General features: G+C 40.9%; 1 protein-coding gene across 1 annotated transcript in view; it reads right to left on the bottom strand.

The window, feature by feature from the left end:
* Positions 1–21,720, bottom strand: part of PLXDC2 (plexin domain containing 2) — a 248,006-nt gene extending 226,286 nt beyond the window's left edge. Inside the window, exon 1 of the mRNA XM_021530357.3 lies at positions 21,074–21,720. Coding sequence (XP_021386032.2) covers positions 21,074–21,182 — 109 coding nt within the window. The 5' untranslated portion in view covers positions 21,183–21,720. The remainder of the gene's footprint in view (positions 1–21,073) is intronic.
* Between the last annotated feature and the right edge of the window lie 1,052 nt (positions 21,721–22,772).

Below are 22,772 nucleotides of genomic sequence, written 5' to 3'. Positions count from 1 at the left end.
AGACAAAAGCAAGAAAGCACACTCCCAGCAGCTCCAGTTACAGTTACTTTGTCAGACTGATCTTGGTCTCTCTGAAGCAGCAACTTGGGCCAGGCCACCAATTCCACCACTTTTTCAAGATTCTTTTTGCTACTGAACCTCATTTGGAGTCTTTCTGCTTTCTTTTGCTTTAATGACATAGAAATAGGAGGAAAGGCACAGAGTAAAAACTGGAATCCTCTCATAATGTTTCCCAAGTTCAAATGGCAGAGCACTGCTCATTTGTCCTTTCAAAGGTGGTTCTTCTTCTCCTGTCAGTGGGTGCTGGGACACACAGATGTGAAGTTCCTATTCTGTCCCCCCCAGATTAGCTTTAAGATGCTTTTACTAGTTAAAAGACTAATAAAGAATGATAAAATTTTACTATTTGCTATCATCAACTTTGCCATGACACTGCTGAAATTACTGAAAGTTTCACTTTGCCGAAATTCAGTCCCATAACTGAAATTACATCACCTTCAGGAGCCAACACAATCTAAACATGGTACTTGAGCACAAGTTAATCACAGTTAGGGATTAGGGAACAGGTTTTCTGATGTGTGTGACATACCTGTATCCCTTCAGGGGAATGCTTGAAAGACTCAAACACAGTGCTTCATTTTCAATCCTCCACTAACTAGTGTTTTAAAACCCAATGACCAGTCATCCTCTTGATATTCATGCTGAAAGGTTTGGACAGACTGCAAAGTAGTACAGCAGGGTTATTTAAGCACCTATCATAATAACATTATGGGAAAACCTTGAGTGAAATCTGTAGATAAACAGTCACGCCACAAAGGCTGAGCAGAAGCCAGCAGGTTAGACACACAACTGTGATGCTAAGAAACCACTCTCTCTGGGAGATCTGGAGCAGAAACACCAAAGTTATGATATAACCCATGACCACAGACAGCACTGTCAGTGAAACTGCAAGCCAAGTCTCCTGGACAGAGGCCCACTGGGATGCTCTCCAGGCAGCAGAATCTGTGGCACTTGTTTTAGAGTCTAGCACACATGATTTTAGTGTCTTTTCAGATTACAGCAAAAAGGAAATTGCAAGGCCAGAACATGCAAAAAAAGTAGATTGCGTGTGAACATATCTACTTCTCTTACATTTCCAGTCACAGACTTTGGGCAACACCCTTCTCTCGTACTGCTCCCATGGGTGTTTATCTGTGGAAGACTGAGCAGTGTTGAAGAACTCATTTATTACCTCCCAACACTTTCCTCTGCAGTACTGCACTGCAGGACTCAAAAGGAGCAGGTGAAGTTATGCAGCAGTAACACCAGATTTAGGACACCAATACCCTGCAAATGTGTATCCCCTATAAAATATTCCATAAAGTTTAGGTGTGCACTCACTAGAAATCTCTTTGGCTTTGAAAGGGAACCACATTCAGAATGCCCTTTCTCTACTGGTTACTGATCTTTGTATTTGCATAAATTTATTCATGGCAAATATATATCTATTTGATCTTTACCTCAAATATCTCCTCTTCTGTTTTTTCTCCTGAAATATATTTACAGGAAGGTATTATGACTTCTTCCAGACTTTATTTTGTGAGACTAAAGAAATTTATCCTACTTCACAGAGAATTGTTTGTCCTATTCATCCCAAATAGGCTTCCTCTGCACCTTTTACAATTTGAATGAGTTTTTATAGCAAATCAATGATCAGAACTTTATGAAATACTTTATGCTCAGTTATATCAGCGTACTTTCCCACTGCTGAGAAAGATGGTTCTCATGTCTTTTAGCAGCATAGCCACTTTTTCCACATCTATCACACATTTCCATGGACCAGTCTTTTCTTCAGTAAGGAGGTAGGTGATAAGGGCTTTTTTTTTCAGTTTCAATCAACAAATGTGAGAATTTTGACTATGTTATATTTCATGCCTTTTTCATACTTTCCCATCTCATTATTTTTTTACAGGAATTACTAGTCTTCCTCTGACACAGAGTCTTGCCATATCCATTACAGTTCTTCTGTTAGTAACCATTTTCCCTGTTTGAACTATTCCTATATCTATGGGATACATAACAAATGACTTTGGGAAGAAAAGTAAAAGAAGATCTACCATAATGCCTTGTCACTAAACAGTAAAGAAATAATCTTCCCTTTCTTAAGTCACCTAAATATTAAAAAAAAAATAAATAAAAAAGGAAAAATCATTATGTCAGTATGTAACTGAAATGTTAAAATAATTGTTTCAAAATGTCTAAAGCTTGGGTATAATTGCCTGCATCACTGTTTTTCTCATTTTGACAAATTAAATACATGGCAAAATGTCACATACTATCAAATGAAAAGATTTTTTTTTTTTTTTTTACTAGGAAGAAACACGGAAAATCAAAGGATAAAAATGTAAAAGCTTCTTTTTCTTTCCTAGAAGGAATATATTTTCATCATTTAGTCATCTTTAAAAACAAAACAAAAAACAACAAAACATGTTTCTTACAAAACCATTCTGCAAAACAAGCAACCCACCTATTAAAATACAGATTGAGCCTGGACTGATATTCAATTGAAAATGTTTTGGATTTGTATTATCATTATGAGGTAAAAATGGTAGGGAATTTATTTGCTCTAACTATTGGATAAATTGCATCAGATCTTTGAGTATGTATGTTTTCAAAGACTCCTCTTTCAACAATACTTTGTATAAAACGGTTCAACATCTGTTGGCCTGCTGAGTTCTTTCTTTATTCACATTTCACTAGACCTATAATTAAAACCTCTTAAAAAATGTATCACTTCAGGTGTCCTAATGAAGAATCTTGAGGAAGCTGGTAATAGTTTGCTAAGGGAGAGCAACAAAGCTCCTTCTCTTCTTACAATTATTTCTAGCAAGATTCATTCTCTTCAGCAGATGGAGGGCTGCAGTAAAAGACAGCAACTCAGGCTGAAGAGGTCATAAAACTCCCAAGAGCAGGAAATTACATAGGCATATCTGCCAATGAGGTCTATACATGAAAAGTCATTAGGCTTTCCCAATCTCTTCAGTTCCTGCTTCCCCAAATAAAAGAACACTATTTTAAGAGTAGTAAACCCCAATCATCTTGTTTCAATTTAAGCTTATTCCTCCATTTTATTTTACATGATAAGCATATAACTTACGCCAAACACAAAAAGTATCCACCTGCTAAAGAGAAACTAATTAGATGTATAAGCAAGTAGGGGATTTTCCCCCTTGAAACTTGATCCTGCAGCCCATGGAGAGTTTTAAAGCAGTAAATACCTACAACAGTATTGATACCACATGATTTGGCTTTGCTCCAACATGAATTTTAGCCCTAAGGTTTAACAGCCTTGGAAGGCCCCACTTCATTATGCCACAGACTCAGGGAGAAGAAGTCACCCACCTCCCAAGAGTGTCACTCACTGGGGGACCAGACTCATCATCCTCCCAGGCTGGAGAGCTCTGTGAGCTTCACCTGCCTTCTTCCTCTTGGGACTCCAGGCTTCTCCATCAGGGACAGGTATAAACCTTAACAGGCAAATTACCGCTGAAGCCACTAGGATTTTTGCCAGAGTAAGGAAAGCAAATTTAGACTAACATCCACAGATATAGCTGAGCACAATTAATATCAACATGTGAAGTTGCACAAACACTAGCAAAAACAGTCAGAAGAACCCTGATGTCTCTAGGTAGTCGCTTTATTTGAATGCACTATGAGGTACTATTAGAAAGTGTATGAGTTACTAATAGAAGTCAAAAGTGGAAAAGTAAAAGTAAACATTGAGAAAAGATAATTACTAGATGTTCTTTGCGGTTTAATGAATTATGATTTTGATTAGTACTCAGTATTAAAAAGATGAAAAAATACTGAAAACAGTAATTAAGCTAAAATAAAGAAGGTTGTATTTCCTTAATACATGACATTTCATCAATAAAGGCAAAACTTGGAGTGGAATATGCTCTGAGAATAGTAAAAGGAATGGCACCTCTGGAAGCAAGCAATACCAAATATTCAAAGTAATATCCTTATTATAAGGACTGTGAAAATCAGTGTAGGAATACACAAATAAAGAATAAAAACAAAGAAAATTTACCGTATAACTCATCTGCAGCCTTATCTTTAAATATGACAACATCTACATATATGCATATATAGCTCAGTTAGAGCCTGGTGCTAATAATGCCAAGGATGTGGATTCAACCCCTGTATGGGCCATTCACTTAAGAGATGGACTTGGTGGTCCTTGTGGGCCCCTTGCAACTCAGAATATTCTGTGATTCTGTGATAGAAGCACCTACAAACACCCTCCTATCTTTCCATTTTTATAAGAGGTTATATACTGAACGTCAAAATAGGTTCGCAAGTATTTTCAATATATAAATTCACAATGTCCCACAGCTCTTTCTAAATATTTCTAATTTATTTTGCATCCTTCTACACAGCTGGGACAGTTAACATTTCTTTAAAAATTATTTAGCAGCAGAAAGGGACCATAAGGCCTGGCAACCTCTTGTACCTAGAGCTCTGTGCTTCCCACACCAGCAGCTTCCCCCAGCCAGTGAGAGCAGCAGAGCTGAGCTCTTCAGGAACAGATGGGAAATGTTCTTCAAGAAACACATATTCAGAAGTCCTGTTGAGTACAGCAGACTGCTGATCAGAAGCTATTGGTCCCAAGACTGACTATTATCTTTACTATTTTGATTTCAAAGACTAAATGGCTGAAATACAATTTGCTCCCAAGTGATTTGCTTACTAAGCTGCAAAAGCTCCCACATTACCTGGCATTATTTTGAAACTGAATAGAAAATAAATGCATGCAAAAAATAAACTAAATGCAAAATATAACCTTGCATACCACACATCTAGAAGTGCTTAAGGAGATTTTGGGCATTTAGCTCCCACTGACGTCAGTGGTAAATGCCCAAGATTAAGCACTTAGGGAACTGTACATTATGAGTTACAGAACTGCATGGCATTACTGTAAGTTATATTCACCTTATTCATTAGAGTTTCATATTTTCAGTTTTATGGCGAGCATTCCAAATGTATTGTGGTTGTTGTAAACCCAGACATTCCAAGCTAAATGGAGCACATGTCTCATGGAAGTTATTAAGTAAAGGATTAGAAAACTTTTAACATTTTTTCCTAGAAATCTGCTCTAAATATTAGCACAATTGTATATCTTTCAGAAATCAGACAATAATTAAACTCAATGGCTTGATTAAATTTCCAAACCAGGTAACTGTTCTTTAGAAAAAGAAACCCAAAGCATCCAACTGATGCATCTAATTTATAGCAGACCTTAAAAAATAAATCATACAGGCCATAAATTTTATATCACAAGAGACCTTTATATTAGATTAAATGCTCAGATGCATTTATTGAAGAAGAAAATTAACAGGTCACATTTGGCTGCCTTTTCTTGGTTATCATTTATTTGGGAACAGCTCTTTGGTGACTTGGCATTTCTTTTTCAAGGTAAACTGAGGTGATGAAGGATTCTGTGATTTGATTTCTAAACTACACCCTCTACAGTCTTTCCATCAAGGAAAGAATCTCAAAAGTTATTGTGCTGGATTCCACATCCTAAAGAATATGGACCTCTTCTAATACCAGAGCTTATATTTTGGAGTACCTCTGCTGTTGGTAGGTCCCAAAACCAAGCTCAGTTACAATAGTAAGTAATTTTTGCTGCCTGTGACCATGTAGTGTAATTTAGGGAAAGACCAGGTATTTTTATATGTAGGCCAGAAGAAGTATTAAGGAGTCACATAATTTTTCTTTTCACTCTGCACACTAAGGCAAAGGCCCTCATGCTCTTACTGAACAGTATCTGAAGGCAGCATTTGAAAAAAGGTCTTGGTATAGGTAACTATCCCTGGGCTATGACATTTCTCCAGATTTCTTCTCTTCTAAGATTTGTAGGACTTCCATTATATCCTTCACAAAGATGTAAGAGATGCTGAATGCAAACCTAGACCCTTCCAAGCCTCCACTTCCCTGCCAAACCTTTGTTCCAGGACAGTGGGGGTCTCTGCCTGTTCCTTTAGCCTCATTTTTACTTCTTGCTCACAGCATTGAAGGAAAAATTAAAAAGTAAAAAGAAGAGAAAAAGGAGAACAGAATTGCAAAAAAGTATTTAATCTAAAACGGCAAGTAAATACAATCCAAAACTAAATTAATAATTTCAGCCAGAGTAGAAGGCTTTTTTTTTTTGGCAGAATTATTTTTGTGGATTTTTTTTTTTTTTTTTGGTGCTGGTTTTGTTGTAGTTGATTTGTTTGGGTTTTTTTTCCTTTAAAACATATGTTAGTATTCTCATGAAAGCAAAACAGTTTCCCTAATTTAAGAGACTGCAGCTCCAGTCAGCAGTAAGCTTGAATGCTGTCTTGCAGCAACAGGGAGAGTAAAAAACCCGTCTGCCAAATATTTATATTGAAGTTTAGGAGCTCTTGGTGGATGTTGGAGTTCTGATAGAAATTGCAAATTGTAAAGATGCTACTGGCTTGTGTTTTAGTGAGTAGTTCTTGTATATTCAAGTCCATAGTTCCATCACTACAAAGCATACGGTGTCAGCTTTGAAGGTTAAACACGAAAATACAAATTAAAGCTGTGGGATTTTTTTTCTTGTTTCTACACAAAATCTGCTGTGTGTGATCTTGGCAAGTCATTCAATACTTGGATGCTCCTTTGGTAAAATGAAAAGAAATAATAACAGATATTAGATGTGGCAGTTTTATTGCTAAATTCATCAGTCTTTAAAAATAACTTCAATAAATGGTGATGATGAAACCTATGGAAAACATTATAAACAGTTATTTCAAAATTCAAATCCATCCATTCTAAACCCACAAATGGTAAGTAAAATACATTACAGCATAAATACCAAGAGAGATGGGAAAGAGAAAAAGTACATGACATGATTTTAAATCATAAAATGTACATGGAAGTTTTCATTGAGTATGTAGAATGGATGGCCATCAGATGCCAGCTGGCTGGATGAATATAAACAGAAGGAATAGGTACAGGTCAATGAACTTCCTACTAATAGCTTGGCAAGTGGGTATCAAAATCCCAAAGTGAGTAAGAGCAGTGATGCCTCGTTATTGATAAAAAGAGCAACTTGAGGGGGATGGGCACCTCTGGTCAGAAACATATTTTAGGATTCCTGGGAATGCTGAAGACTGGAGCAATTTGCCTCAGCAAACAAAAGTAAGTGATCTACCATGTCAGTTAACAAGTTAAGGAAATACAGTCCACAACTGCAGAGGAATGTGCAAGGAGAGCAGAATATGTTTTAAATTCAGCATCCTGTGTTTAATGAAGCATTATTTTGGGTTATAACTTAGTGCTTTCTGCTGGTATTTACTGCCTCAAGGATGGTCAGAGGCTACTCTGTCAAGCTGCAAGTTAAACTACTATTGCCACAGTACAGCTGGAAAGATACAGGAAATTACCATAGGGCCAAGCAAACAGCCTGTAGTTTTCTTTATCTCTATGATTCCATTTTTTTTTCCTCATTTCCCCTCAGAAAACATGTTTACAGAACATGGAAACAACTGGACCTTTGAAGAAATGCCACAGACCAGAAGGGTCCCACTTTGCCTTCCTGGCCTTTGCTCCCCCATCGTGTGATGCCTGGCTGGAACAGGTGTTCAGTGATGAAAAAGGAAGCCTCTGAATGCCTAGAAGCACAGCCCAGCATACTCAGACAAAAAGTCTTTTCATTCCTCATGTATTTTTTTTACAAGGCAGACATTGATAATAGCAGTCACCTGGAAGGGAGATGAAAGTTGGGAAGCTTTCCTTCCCAGTTTACCTGTCCTATATAATTTAGAAGTTAGTAACATTCCTAAAACTGTGCAACAGAACTTCCTTCTTGCTTTCTCTGATTTTCAGGAGAACAGAATCAGAGGAGGTACCTTTTTTTCTTATTTTATTTTTTTTAATAATTACTTTTTAATACTGAAAAAGAAGCCAAATTAGAATAGCAAATACAGCATTTTCCTCTAAACGGACACAGCTTCTCTATAGAGTTCTACAGAGCTTCTGAATATATCTTTTCCTATCTTCACTTTCTGGCTCCCTACAGATTTAAACTACAGAAGCAGAATATTTGTCCTCAAAGTAACCTATTTTTTTAATTCACATGGATGTTTTGATCTCTCTCCCTAGACTTCCAGGCTGAATAGCCCCACAGAATTAATACGGCTGCTAAAATGTATAGAGAGAACTGAATCAAGTCTTTCATTCCTGCCCAGCAAATAGTCTTATAGCTCTCACATTCAACTCATGGACTCCTCTGCTTGCTCCTCTTTTTCGTATTTCAAGAATCTCAAGCACTCTAAAACCAAATGCACTTCCTTTACCCTCAGATATAAGCAAACTAAATTATCATATATTATAAATAAATAGTACAAATAAAAACATCAACAAAGAAACAGGCATTCAGAACCTTTCAGCCTCCAAACCTCAAATGCCTTGAAAGAGTATAATAAACAACTTTGAGGTATGGAGTAGGTTTTCAGCAATGAGGTAAAAATCCCCCCATTCATTCATTCATTCTCTTCCTGGGAGCACACAAGCCATGCTTGCTGCCTGTGGGAAAGTGGCATCAAGCTGTCCTGTGAGCAAAGATCCCACACTGCAATACATCACAGGCACTGAGCGCTGCTGAGCACACTACAGAATTAGAGGCAAGGCTTTGTGGGCTGAAGACTCATTTCAAATTGGCTCAAGCTGATCTTTTAGCAGTAAACTGTGGCTGTGTTAAAGCATATAAAATATAACCTCTTTCTTTTTCCTACATTACATTCTACATATAAAAAGCCCTATAAACATTTTAGCAACACCTACCAGCATGTTCCAGCACAAGTAATTTTGGTGAAGGCTTTACATATGCTCTTCTCTTCAAGCACATGCTTCAGTCACATTTTCAAGTGCTGTGCCAAACTGAGGCTTGCAAGGGCAGCAACTATTTTTATTTTTGTATTAAATTTAAATCTTTTAAATCTTTTTTCTCTCTACCTTCTCCTCTTTTATGGCAAACCTCAAAACGTATTTGAATTCTACTTAAAAATTTCCTCAAATCTCCAGATAGATTACTGGAAAGAGAGGGACAACTGGATGGCTCTACAACTGTACTAGCATCTGTCTCAGTCTCTCAGGTAGAGAGATGAAGTTAAAGCTACAGTGGATTTAATATGATCAATAAAATATAATTATGACAGCAGAAAATATAACCAAACACTGGACAATCTCTCTGGCCACAGAGCTTTTAAGTTTCACTTGGAATGCTGGCTTGTTATGCACCCCCACTAGGCTGTGCCATAAAGCAGCAGAATAGGGATAAAATACAAAATTAAAATACAGGCAAGGGAGGGTCAAAGCTAAAGCTGAAAGAACTAATTTTATTTTACAATCTGCTGTAACTGGAGTAAACTTCTGAAGATAAAGCTGCATATAGCTTCCTATCCTGAAGACTTCACCTTCAGTTTATTATCTATACATCCTCAGGGAAAAAAATGTGATTCACTAGCATCTCTGGGTCATCCCTTGAAGCTAACAGCAATGTTTTTGTGTAAAAAGCAGAACAATAAACCATAAATTTGCATTCAAGAAGCAGCATGTAATAAGTGTTTACACTTAAATTTGATGTGAGCCATGTGTGCTTATTGCTTCTCAAGTTCAGGCCACATTTCAGTGCCTTGGAGAGACATCATAAAATCTAAGTGAATATTTAGTTTGTGCATCTCCTAAAAGTGTCTTCTACATCACATTAGAAAAAAAAAATAAATCCTAGTGCCCAGCTCTTAAAGAACAATGCAACATGCATTAGAAAATGCAATGTGCATTAGCGATTACTCACTGCTGTTATGCACCACAACTATACAGTCTTTTCTGCCTGCTGAAAGATCCTTTTCTCCTCAAACCATTTCAGGATCTGCAACAAGGCTGCAAAAATTATTGCCTCTGTTGCAAATGTACTGGGACTTCTGGGTGAGCTACATTCCAAAGTCCAAGATCAGATGAAAACCCTAAACTTCTACATTTTTTTCAGTCCACTCATCTGTAGGACACCATTTGTATAGAATGATACTGCTAAGCAAGCATTTAAACACACTTCTAAATAAGGGAAGTTTTCCATAACTGAAGCCTAGATATGCAACTCCAAATGTTCCAAAGTGTACAGTCTATTTGAGGTTTGGTTTGTTATTTTTTGGTGGGTTGCTCCTCCTCCCACTTCCTCCCCTCATTCCTGCTGTCCTCCCCCCTATCCCTCCCCTCCCCTTTTTGGTTTTATTGTTCTTGTTGCTTTCTTTTGTTTGGTTGGGTTCCCCCCCACCCCCGGCAGTTGATAGCTCTATTAGATCTATTACTTAAATGATAATGTAAATTTCTTTTCAAATTAGGTGGGAGGATGGAAACACATATACTTTGCAAAATAAGAATAACAGCTTTTTAAAATACAGCTTTCTTAACTTATCACTATTTCTCCAGAACAAACAAAACCCACCATCAGTGACAAAACAGAACATGCTGAAAAGCACCAGTCTGCTGATCTATCAGTTCTGTTTTCAGCAAGATACATAGTCTACAGTAAACTTCAGCGTGATTTATAGCATCAGAGGCACAGCATTATACAGGGATGGTGTACACATACATGTGTTATAAACCATTTGTCAATAATCTTTTTCCTTAAAAGGTCATGAAGATACAGTGCCAGTAAAAGCTGCTATCATATTATCAAGCAAAATAATAATTTACATCTTGCAATGATTGCTTTTTAGTATGATAAACTTTTTGAACAATCAAAGCATTCTGGTCAGTAGCATTTTAACCCGAATGCTTTGGAATTCTTTCTTCTGACTAGCAATTTCTGAATCTAGATTATTATTTTTAAAGTTTAATTATAGGAAAAATAATTTTACAGTTTGTGGAACACCATCTTTCTCTTTTCTCCAAGAACTCAATGACAAAACCAAAAAGATTTGGACACAGTCTTTTCAAGTTGTCAAAGCGCCAACAGACAGAAATCTGACCCAGTACTTCTCTATTCGGCTATATTTCAGATATGCTTGTGTTTAGGAAAAGAACTTATCACACTAGACTATAAAATGCTGCAGTTTGGGATATGTTATATAAACATATGAGAGAAAAACCCCTCTCCTGATGCAAGCCTGAGTGAAGAAGGAGTATCAGAAATGGCAGAATCTACAGCAGTCCAAGAATAAGCCTTGTGGTCTCTGCACTAATCAGAACCTTCAGGCAACTCTAATCTGGATTTTTTTTCCAGACAGACCGATTACTTGATCAGATATCTGACTAGAATTTAAAATCTGAGATTAGGGAATTGAAGGATAAGAATGCAGAGAGAAACTACACCTGTGAATTTGAAGAAACAAGGGGAAACTCAAAAGATCTGCTATTGCAGAAAAATACAACTCATCCTTTGATACACAAACAAGGAATCTTTAATTCTGGCAAAGTTGTCACTTTTTAAAACCACCTTCTTATTCATAAAACTAGGATATTACCTGACTTCTATAAGGTCTTCCAAGAATAAGAAAACTATGAATATAAAACATGTATCTATGATACTGGGAACAATCAAGCAAGCTGTAAAACAAGTATGGTCTGAAAACAGCAGTGGAGAAGTAGAACATACAAAATGCTTGCTGACAAGTGATGGGAATCAAAAATCAGGGGTTCAACATCAGAGCACCTAAACAAAATTAAGAACACAAGCTGGACCCAAGCTTGCAGTACAACACAGTATGAAATGGCAGAACTGTCAATCCTCAGGCACCTCAGCTGAGGTGGAGCATAATCCCTCCTCCTTTTGGACACTTTCTCAGGGTGCTTTCCAGGTGCATGGGGTGTGCTCAAGAGGCTGACAAAAGACAGTGGTAGTTTCTTTCCTCCATTCAATTACTCTAAGAAGAGTAATTTTGCAGGTTATTCTAGAAAAGGGCTCTGAATTGAATCAAAACAAGTGTTACCAACTCTGCAATCATTGTCCATGTAATTGTGCATGAAACAAAACAGGGGCTGAAAAAGCCAAGTATATTAAGTCAAAAAATAAATGGAAAAACAGCAAAACCAGATAAAGACCAACAAGCCTTCACACAAAGCACGGTAGATTTTTTTTCTTTTTGGTAATGTAGTAACTCAAACTCAATGCCCTCGTTACATTCTGTGGCACATTATACTTGGGTCTGATGCAATTTCACCATGTACCCAAAGGTTGTTAAAGTGAAGCACATTACTGATGACCTGTGGTGCATGGGGACACGTGGAACAGACTTTCATAACAAAACTGCTTCTCATCTCAAGGAAATACTTGCTGACCTAGGTAAGAAATTGTTAGGACAAATTACTACTGTTATTATATCATTTGTGCATTGGAAAGATAGAAATTTCTCCAACAGCTTACAGAAAATTTTTGGGAAGGATAAATTCACTAACATTAGCAAAACTGAAAGCAATTATGTTATTGTTTAGTGTGATATTTGATAGGGAAAAGAACCCTTTGGGTTTCTGTGGCTGAATGTAAACATGAAAAGCTGTGTACTTCTACAGTCTACAACTGTACATTTCAGTTATTAGTCTTGCAGAGTTTACATAATAAACTAAAAACCATTGCATCACACATTCTTAATTCATAAAAAAACATTAAAAAGAACATGAATAGCAGACATAACAAAAAGTAAATGGAAACCAGAACTGATGACAATCTATAATGGTGATTCATACTAACCATTTTATTTGAGACTACAATTTAGATCACTGTATATATAAGTTTAAATAGGAATCAGTAATAAATTGTGTTGATATTGAGGTCAGGTTTCTGCAATACACCAAATGCTAAACTTCTAGTCCATAAATACCTTCACTGCAAGTAGAACATAAATCTATTATCTTTACAGCACCTGCAATCTGAAAAATATGCTCTTTTAATTTTGTTGTCTCATGTATATCTTACTAACCAAGAAGCAACCTGAATGAGAAATATACTATAGAGTTAAAAAACAAAACCTCCAAACCCTGGATGATCAAGACAACTGTCCTTTTCAGCCATTCTCACCTTTCCTGTCATCAAATAAAATAAGTATTTTTACAAGATAAAATGGCCTGCTCTTACAGGGCTTACATAGCCAAATTGTCAACAGCAATAAGTCTCAATTAGAGATTAGTAGAAAGTTAATTTCCCACCCTCATCAAAATTTTGATCTTATTCAGATTAAAAGTGAATAGTTAATGCTTGCTGTAGGAAATTAAATTAAAAATATGTAAATACACAAACACATCAACTTCAAATTAAAGTGCTTTTCAATTTTGCTTATATATAATATAAAATTTTAAGTTAAAGATCCAAATGAAAATTTGAAATAAGATATTTTATCATCATCAAAACAACAATCTCAAAACTATTTGTTTTGTTACTTGCCACTGAAATACTTAACAACAGCATGTCAACTTTGACATAATTTTTCGATTTCAACTAGTTTTTTCTTTGAGTATTTTTTGACTAAACCTACATAACACCTGGTGGTATTGAACAGAATTCAGTTATATTGTACTAAGAGGATTTATAATGCTCACAGGTTTCAAAATACTACATTCATCCTCCTTATAATTTTATTTTCACCTCCACTACCTCTTCTGAAATGTAGCCTTTTCTGCTTCTCTCTTTTTAAAATCCCTCTTGACTAGGTCTGATCCATCAGCTGCTGAAAGTGTGCAAGTGAAGAGGAAGCAATCTCTCTGAAACACGCAGGAAGGGCAAGGATGGAGCAAGATGCAGGATGGGGCAAAAGAGGATGGACCCAAGAACTCTGAAATCTGTTCTGCCACAAAGAAGTTCCTAACAGAGAGCCTTGGGTTTCTGTCCTGGGGGAGCTGAGGTTGAATTGCAAATGCACACTGTTTTGCTTGCAAATTCAAACGGAGAGTCCTTTTAACCCACACAGGAAAGCAGAAATGTGCAGCTGGAGAATATCATGGAGCAATTACCACAGGAAAGACTCATGCCTGCTCCCAGTTCTCTATGGAGGCCAAGACTACATTCTCCAATGGATTTTTAGTTCAGCTGCTGACTCATAAAAGAAGAATCTGCATAGTGATGAACAAACCTTAACCCTTCAGAAAACACTGAATTTACAATGGATGATACTCGCCTTTTACAACTACGCCAGCAGCAACTCCTGTGAGAAGAAAAGATGCAATTATTCAGCAGAGATGCAGTTTGCAAATTATGACTAAAGGAGAAAAAAAAGGGTAATGCATGAACAGAAGAAAAAATTAAATACCATTCTAAGTGCTTATTACTGGGTAACCACTGCATCCTATTCTGCTACTAAATGCAGTTGAAACTTCCAAGAGAATGTGCCCTATGACAGCAGTTAAGGAAAGCTGCAGTAAATACAATAAATGGCATTGCATCCCTGAAACATAAGCAGCCCTTTGACACAGTTCAATTACATCTGTAAAGCAAAGGAATGGAGATCCTAGCATCAACTCTGACACAACATATATTTGAAACACTGCCAGAGAAAGGTTAAATGGAAAGGTTTATATATTCCCTTTGTGGAACTCTTCCTATTCATGTCAAGGATTGTTCACTGAACAAAATGGCATAAGTGATTCTGCCTAAAGACCAAAAAAGTCACTATGAGAATATCTTTAAAAAAAATCATCTGCTTATAATGGAACCTAGACAGCACTCATATTAAAAGGTAAAAGTTCTAAATAAGTAAGAACAAAATCTGATTTTAAAAGCTTTATTTCATGACATAAGAACACTAACTACAGAATTTTAAATGTCCTTAACTTGTCTACAGCCACAGAAGGTGTATGGTGAAATCACATTAAAGCCACGTACATCATTGGAAATCAGAGACAGAGGCCTCAAGCTAAGTGAGCACTGGAATTCATGCTTGTTATTTTATCTAGCTGCAGAGTTCACAGCAAGCCCCTGTGTACTTAAAGCTATCCACACAGAATTATTCCAGATAGCTGGGTGACACCTAGAAAGGTCACACTGTCCAGCCATTTGCTGCAAGGCAGGAACAGCTGCCTTTTTTGACGGAATGACATTTTGGACATATGTTTATCTAACCTGTTTCAGTGATGAAGAATACTCATAGATAATCTTTTCCTCTAGCCTTATCATATAGGAGTCTGCCTTACTGCAATTCCAGTCATTATTTGCTGCTGAAGACAAGTTCCTCCTCTGTGGAAGCCTTTTACACACCTTAAGATTGTTACCATGTCATCTCTTAGTTTTATTCTCTATAGCAATGTTCTTTCCTTTTTTTTTCTTCACATGACAGTCCTCAATTAGTCCATATATTTCTTGAAGTGCAGTGCTTGAAACTGAAGAAAATACAACTCTTGAGATCTTACCATGGCTGAGTAGAGCACAGGTGTCATTCTTGTGATGTCCTGTACCTACCTTCATATCAATCCTTACATTTCTTTGATGGATCACCCATCAAGATGCTACTTTTGAAACTGTGTTCAAGCACCATGCCTGACCCTGGATCTGGTCTCAGAACCTGCTCCATTTGCCAGTTTCAGAAGGTTGGGTCAAACCCAACCCAGAAACACACTCCAACATGCTGCCCTTTGGTTGAGGGACACGAACAGGTTACAAAAGCTCTTTCAAACCCAAACACTTAGCACAACTGATTGCTCAATGCTATCTGCAAGGAGTGCTAACTGAAGTTAAGTTTATTGTTTGGATGGAAAAAAAGAGAAGAGGAGAAAGGGGAGGAAGTGTTCCATGATGAGACACAGCACCCAGCACTCACAGACGTTACTTCAGGGCAATGTTTTATGCTCATTTGTGAGAAGCCACAACCAAAAACAATCCTCATGTACTTAGCATGGCCTCTCTGCATACTTCTCCATAGAAAGCAAACCCATTGGTTCTTCTTGTTCCTGCTGTGATTATGCAATTCTCCAGTTTAGTAAATACAGCATCTGCCAATTGCACCGCATTAACACTCCCAGCTCAGCCTTCATCAAACCTAAAAGTTGGATATCATTCCACACTGCTGGCAAGCTTGCAGCATTTCCTTGTACTGGATCGTAAATGCTCCCATCAAATTACCTTTGTTCCCTCTGTAGAGAGTCCTCAGGAGAGATATCTTAACCATGGCTGCCTTAAATTCCACTGGTATTCATTTTTCTTAGGAAGCATGAATCACACTGGGAATGCAAAATACCAGTGACCCCAGCTGCGTTCTCAGACTAACAGACTGCAGCCTTGGTAAGTTTTGAAACTGGGGATGTTACAGAGATTTCTTTTTTTCCAGGTCTTTTAGAGTTACAAGCAGCAGAACTGTGCAGTAATTCAGTCCAATGAAACCACGGTGACTTTTATAAAAAGCAGGGTCAAATGAAGCTTTTATTTTTCATTTATTTTAATATGAAATTTTTATCACTTTAGTGGAGAAAAACCAGTAAGATTCAACAGAGCATGTGACAGCTGTATTTGGCATACTTCAAAGCAAAGCAACTTTCCAGGCAGCACTGCATAGCAGTCCTGCAGGAAACACAAGTTTCAGGTCCAAAGCTCCATCTCCTGAGGTCTGTGTAGGTGTGGGAAACGGCAGCCCTGCTCCACCAAAATTTGCCAAAAAGTCCTTAATGAAAAATACTAAGGTCTGTCACTATTCTCTTCAGGAAGTCGCTCATCACCTAACATTATGCATTTCTTCATCTACCTCCTTCATGGTCTCAGGAGTCTCTTCCTTGAAAGGAAACAGCCCTCCTAAACTGCATATTTTTAGAAAAATCTGGTATTCAGTAAGGCATTAGATGTCACAAGATTTTGCTCTAAATGACCTTTATGTGTTGCTAATAAATTTTTTACCAGACAAAAAAACTATTCCAAATTATAAAGACCTTTCCTTCATTTGACTACATCTGTTTACAGTGTAGAGAGATAGTTCCCCTATTATTTATCAGCTCCAAGTTACATGTCAGCCAAACCTAACATCTGAGTCAAGTATTTGCTGGAGTTTAGGTGCCTGAATGAGGATATGAACTCTGAACAGGAATATTCGGAGCCAAACAAAAACACTTTTTCCCCAAGGGATTTTTAAACTTTCAATGAACTGAGTATTGATCTTACTGGGGAAATGAGTTTCTGTAAAACTGAATTTAAGACCTAAGTCAACCTCACTATAGTCTTAATTTACCCACTATTTACTAGCAGTATTTCAAACCAGTCTTTCAGAGGAAATGACAAAGACAAAAAGCACAAAAAAGAGGAAGAAGTAGGAAGAAAATTGAAAAAGGAGATGACTACTTTAGAGACAAAGCTTAGTAAAATATATATGATATGCAAATAGGATTTGCTCTCAAATGTCATTAGGATTCTCTAACCCAATAGTCCTTGTTTACATATCAAGTACAAAAAAAAACCCAAAACCAAAAACGAGCAAAAAAAACCCCAACAACTTAAATCTTAAATGCAAACAGAGAAAGTATACCTGATATACATTATCTAATCTTGTATTTCTTTTGCTACTTCTAAGATAAAAGCCAAAGGTCCTAAAGTACAATGATGACAGTTAGGCCTCAATTATGGATTTTTTTTTTAATAGAGTAAAATTTAGGCAATATCAAAATGTTACTATTTCAGAAGTAGATAAATGATAGGTAAACACTCCTTAATAGCAGTTTATCCTATAAAAATAATTTTAGCCCCCTTTGAATGCTGATGTCTAGAGACAGCAGAAGTCCAATGAATATAAATTATATCAGGATTCTGGAACATACTTTGACATATTGTAATAAAAATTACAATAGCAGGCTCCTAATTCTGACTGATGACAATTGCAAAAGAATGTAACACTTTCAAGACTTTGTGGCAGCACTTCAACAGTGAGCCCTCACTTACAGAACTGGAAGCCTTAATTGTTTTCTGAGCTTTCAAGAGGCTGTCTGTTTCACTTCACTTAATTAAATGTCATACTCAGTTTGGCTCCTGTAAAACACGCATACACACAAACCTCACGTTTAAGAACCTCCGTCCTGGATTTTTAGCATTTTTGTCATCAAAAGGGAAGTTCTGCATGGGCCCAGGGGTGGATGAATGGAGGGATGGATGGAGGGATGGAGGGAGGGAAGGATGGAGGGAAGGATGGAGGGAAGGATGGAGGGAAGGATGGAGGGAAGGATGGAGGGAGGGATGGAGGGAGGGAGGGATGGAGGGAGGGAGGGATGAAGGGAGGGAGGGATGAAGGGAGGGAGGGAGGGAGGGAGGAATGGAAGGAAGGAAGGAGGGAAGGAGAGAGGGAGGGAGGGAGGGAGGGAGGGAGGGAAGACTGGATGGATGAAGGGAGGGAGGGAGGGAGGAATGGAAGGAAGGAGGGAGGGAGGGAGGAATGGAAGGAAGGAAGGAAGGAAGGAAGGAAGGAAGGAAGGAAGGAAGGAAGGAAGGAAGGAAGGAGGGAGGGAGGGAGGGAGGGAGGGAGGGAGGGAGGGAGGGAAGGAGGGAGGGAGGGAAGGAGGGAGGGAGGGAGGGAGGGAGGGAGGGAAGGAGGGATGGAGGAGCCGGGCCGTGCGCGGCCGCCGCTGCGCCCTCTGGCGGGGGCCGCGCCGCTCGGGCCAGCGCAGCCTGGCAAAGTCTGCGCGCAGAAACCCCCAGGGGCAGCCAGGTAAGTTCCGGCATGCCTAGAAAATTATTTCACTTGAATTGGTCCGACTTGATTTTCTGCGGCAAGGTAATTCAAACTAGCTGGCGAAAAAAAAACGCCTTTGCATTTTTTTTCCCATGTCTGCTGAAATCAGAGCGTATCCCTCTGGTAGCATCCTCAGAAATGCTCCCTGGCTCCAGCTCTGCCAGGGCTTACTGTATGTTTCCATTTCTTGATACTGTTATTCCATTCATTTTCAATAAGGGCTTTTGTTATTGACAAAAAGGTAAGAATTTGCAGCTAACCTCAAATATTTATTCTTTAATTCTTTAAGGTTTTATCTAAGCTGATCCAAAGGGATACAGTAGATGCTAAATAAAGTAAAACTTTGAAACATCAGTTTTTTTCATTTTGACTCACAAAACTTGAAGTTGAATTTCTGGCTTTACATATTTTTTCTCTTCTCACTGATTAGACACAGTCTATCATTGCCTCCTTTTTTTTCTCAATAGCTACAGTATTACAAACAAACAAACAAAAAAGGAAATAAAATTCAGTTTTTGAAAATTCTATTTAATTATTACTGTAATTATGTAGTTTTTTTTAATCAAGAACTACAGAAAAGATACCAAAGTTATAAACATCTAGATGTCAAAACTGACTTCAGATTGCCCATCTTGCTGCTTGAAGAAAACAACTACTTGCTATATTTTCTTCAGAATGTATTAAATATCAAAACAATATTTGCCAGATTATAAACTCCTTCTTACTTCATATCATATTCAGGAAGACACAAGACATTATCAAATGATTTCTGAATAAGCAATCCACTGGTACACCTTCTATTTAACACCTCCTGGTACAGATATTGATGACTACTACAACTTAATAGCCTAAATGTGTGGCATTTATTTGCCCACTGATATATTATACTTCATTTAGTCATCTCTAATATCGTATTGGCTGGATACATTGGCTGAAAGATAATAAACTTTGGGAGCTCAGTCCACTACCACACAAGATTGCAATTCTCATTTTCTAATATCATCACTACATCTTTTTCCCCCCGTTATAACTAACATTAACAAATACCAGCATTTGTTGCCTGTGGCCCTGGGTGTAGCAACAAGGGATTTGCAGCAGTACATGAAAACTCTCCTCCTGGCTTTTCCCTTTGGCCCCAAGTGACATCTGAGCCCCAGCAACCTGCTGAGCTACCCCGTCGTTTAGCAATTCCAAAACTCAGTGGTAGGCCCCTGCCCGGGAAACTCCTGCTCTGTCTAGCGCATAATCTCACCGGACATTTAAAAAAACTACCCAGTCTCTTGTTCGGGTCAGTTACACAGTGACCACAAAAACTTTTCACACTTGTATCAAACCTGTAAGAAAAGGAGGAAAGGGCAGTTCTTTTTCACCAGGGAAGCCAGTAGTCATATGCCATCTAATAATAATCTAGCTGGCATTTCGAATATACAGGCACAGCTTTTGAAAATACCTGTAAGCCAGAATCTGCTGCAGAAAGGTCCCCTGACACACAAACCCCATGACCTTCACCACTATCCACAAATGTGCCAGGATTTCCCTTAGCAGCTTTCCCCTCCACAGCACAGGAATGCAGGATACAGAAGGCTTTAGTGATCCAAAGGGAACCCCATGCTGTGGGAAACTGTGGTCCAAGAGAAAGCACTACAGGTGCTGTGTGTCACGCATTAACAGGTGTCTCCGAGAAGGACTGACAAGAGGACCCTGACACTTCACAAGCAAAGTTAGTCAACAGAGCCTCTCGCTCCTAACGAACAGGTCCCACAGCGCCTGGGGCTTCTTCCTTTATCTTTCTCCTTCTCTCAACCCCCAGTTTCCAGGGAAGGCTGCATGCTACTGCCTTCCGCGGGGGAGGAGAGTGCCCGCTAGCTCTCCCAGGCAGGATCTGCAGGGAAACTTTGCCATCCCTCCCCGGCTCGCTGCCGGGAGAGCTGGGGGCCCCCGGCGCGGGAGGGCGGGCGCGGGAGGCTGTCGGGGCGCCTCTCCCCGGGGCTCCGTGCCTCCCTTCCCGGCTCTCGAGTGAGCCCCTGACGTCTCGTACAGGGCTGGGAAGGAGGCTCCGGGGACCCCGCGGAGGGGCTGGGGAGGGGAACATCGCCGGCTCCCAGTGATCGCGGGGCAGATTCATTAAAGGAGGAAAGTCCCGAATTCTCATTAAAATAAGAAATGAAGTAATAGAGAGCTCTTTCCGGGGAAGCCGGGGTAGGGAAGGATGAGAAGCCGGGACCCCGGGCCTCTCTCGGGAGGAGGGGGAGCCAGCCCCGAACGGCGTTTGCCCTCTCCGGGTACGCAGAGCCCACCCCGCGGGGCTGCGGAGCCGGCGCGGCCCCGGCCGCGCTGCCCCGGGCTCCGCGGAGAACCCGGGCCGGCCCCGCCCGGCAGGTACCGGCCTCGCTTACCGCGGCTCTGCCTCGGCGTCTCCCCGCCGGCGAGCTGGCAGCGCTCGCTCAGGCACTGGAAAAGTAATAGAAATCCGGCGGCTAGTTTGCTTCTCCGCAGCCTCGCCATAGCACGGAGCCTGCCGAGACAACTCTCCGGGTGCGGGGTGCGCGCCGCTCCTCGTCGGTGGTGGGGAAGTCCGGGGGCGGCGGAGAGCAGCCCTAGCAGGCGCCGAGCCGCCCTGTCCTCGGAGCAGCGCTCATGCAGTGGGGCGGCACGGACGAGCCGCTGGGGCTGGAGGCGCTGGACCGGGTCTGGGGGGCGCTGGAAGGAGCTGGTGGGGGAGGCTCCGTCCCCCTAACTCGCGGCCGCGCCGCTCTCAGTCCAGCGGCATCACCGCTAGGGAAAACAAGCCCAGCCTCGCTGCGAAGTGCCAAACTCTTCCTTCCTCGCAGCCTGCTGATAGATTTTAGGAGAGCCACTGAGATCCTCCCTTCCTGGCTTGCCCCCACCCAGCTCCCTTCCCCCGCAGGGTGAGACAGGATGCCTGAGGGACGAAGCCTCTTCTCGCTGTACCGCTACCGACTAAACCCCTCCGAGGGAAGCCAGCGGGGAAAGGTTCCAGCCGGAGCCAGCGGACCGGCCCCGAGTACGGGGGGGAGCAGGACCCGGAGGGCGGGCGGATGCGCCGCGGGAGAGGATGTGCGGGCGGCGGGGAGGCAGGCGGGGACGGAGGAACAAGTTCTCTCTCTCTCTTTCGGGGCGGTTTCCGCGGCCGGCGGCGCTGGTGCGGGGCCGAGGGCAGCGGCGTGGGGCGGGCGCTCCCCCGGCCCGCAGCGCGCCCGCCGCGCAAGTGCGGGCAGGGGGCTCGCCTGGGGCCGGTCCCGCCGCCTGGCTCTGCCCCCCGCCCCCTCCGCAGAGCGCGGTGGGGCGCAGGCGCCGGGGCTTCCCCGCCGCTGCCGGCCGGGCCGCTCCGCACGGCGGTCCCGGAGGCGCCGCCGGGCCGGGCACCTGGCCCCGGCACGGCTCCCGAGCGGGCCGGCTCGCTGCCCGAGCGCCGGCAGCCTCTGCTGCACGGCGAGGGCGGCGCGCAGACCCCCGGGCCCGGCCGGAGCTCCGCGGGACGGGGCGAGCCCGGCCCAACGCCGTCTGCTTGTTCAGAAGTTGCTGTGTAAACGTGCGGCAGTTCCGCGGGTGACAACTGCAATAATGCCCAAACCCCGCTGAATCCCGTTCCCCGCTCCCCCTCTTCCCCAGAATTTCCCTGGGTTTTCGGATAAAGCAAACTCACGTCACCCACACCCACACTCCTCCACCCCTTCCCTTTTATTTTCTGTTTTGTTTTTGGTTTTGTTTTGTTGTTTGTTTTTTTTTTTTTTTTCCCGCAAAGAGTTGTTTATGTACACTCATCACTTCAAAAGTGCAATGACTGGGAGGGTTCTCCCCTTCCAAAAAATTATCTTCATGCTTGATTAAACGCACCGTGAATAATGCCATTCCCTACATTAATCTGTGAACGACGGCACGGAGACAGAAGCGAGCAGAGGGCACATCAATCAAACGCAGACAAGCGAAAGGGGCACCGGGGACCGGGCGGCGGCTTTTTACCAGTTCAGCAAACTGTGGAGCTGGTAATCAGCTGGGCAACATGTAGAGAACCATGTATGCACCAGCCTCTCAGCGCTTGCTACCAAATAATTAAATTAATTAGGGCGACAA

This window comes from Lonchura striata, chromosome 1, assembly GCF_046129695.1.
Source record: "Lonchura striata isolate bLonStr1 chromosome 1, bLonStr1.mat, whole genome shotgun sequence".
NCBI lineage: Eukaryota > Metazoa > Chordata > Aves > Passeriformes > Estrildidae > Lonchura > Lonchura striata.
The sequence above is the reverse complement of the archived record's forward strand: the minus strand, read 5'-3'. Positions and strand labels throughout refer to the sequence as shown.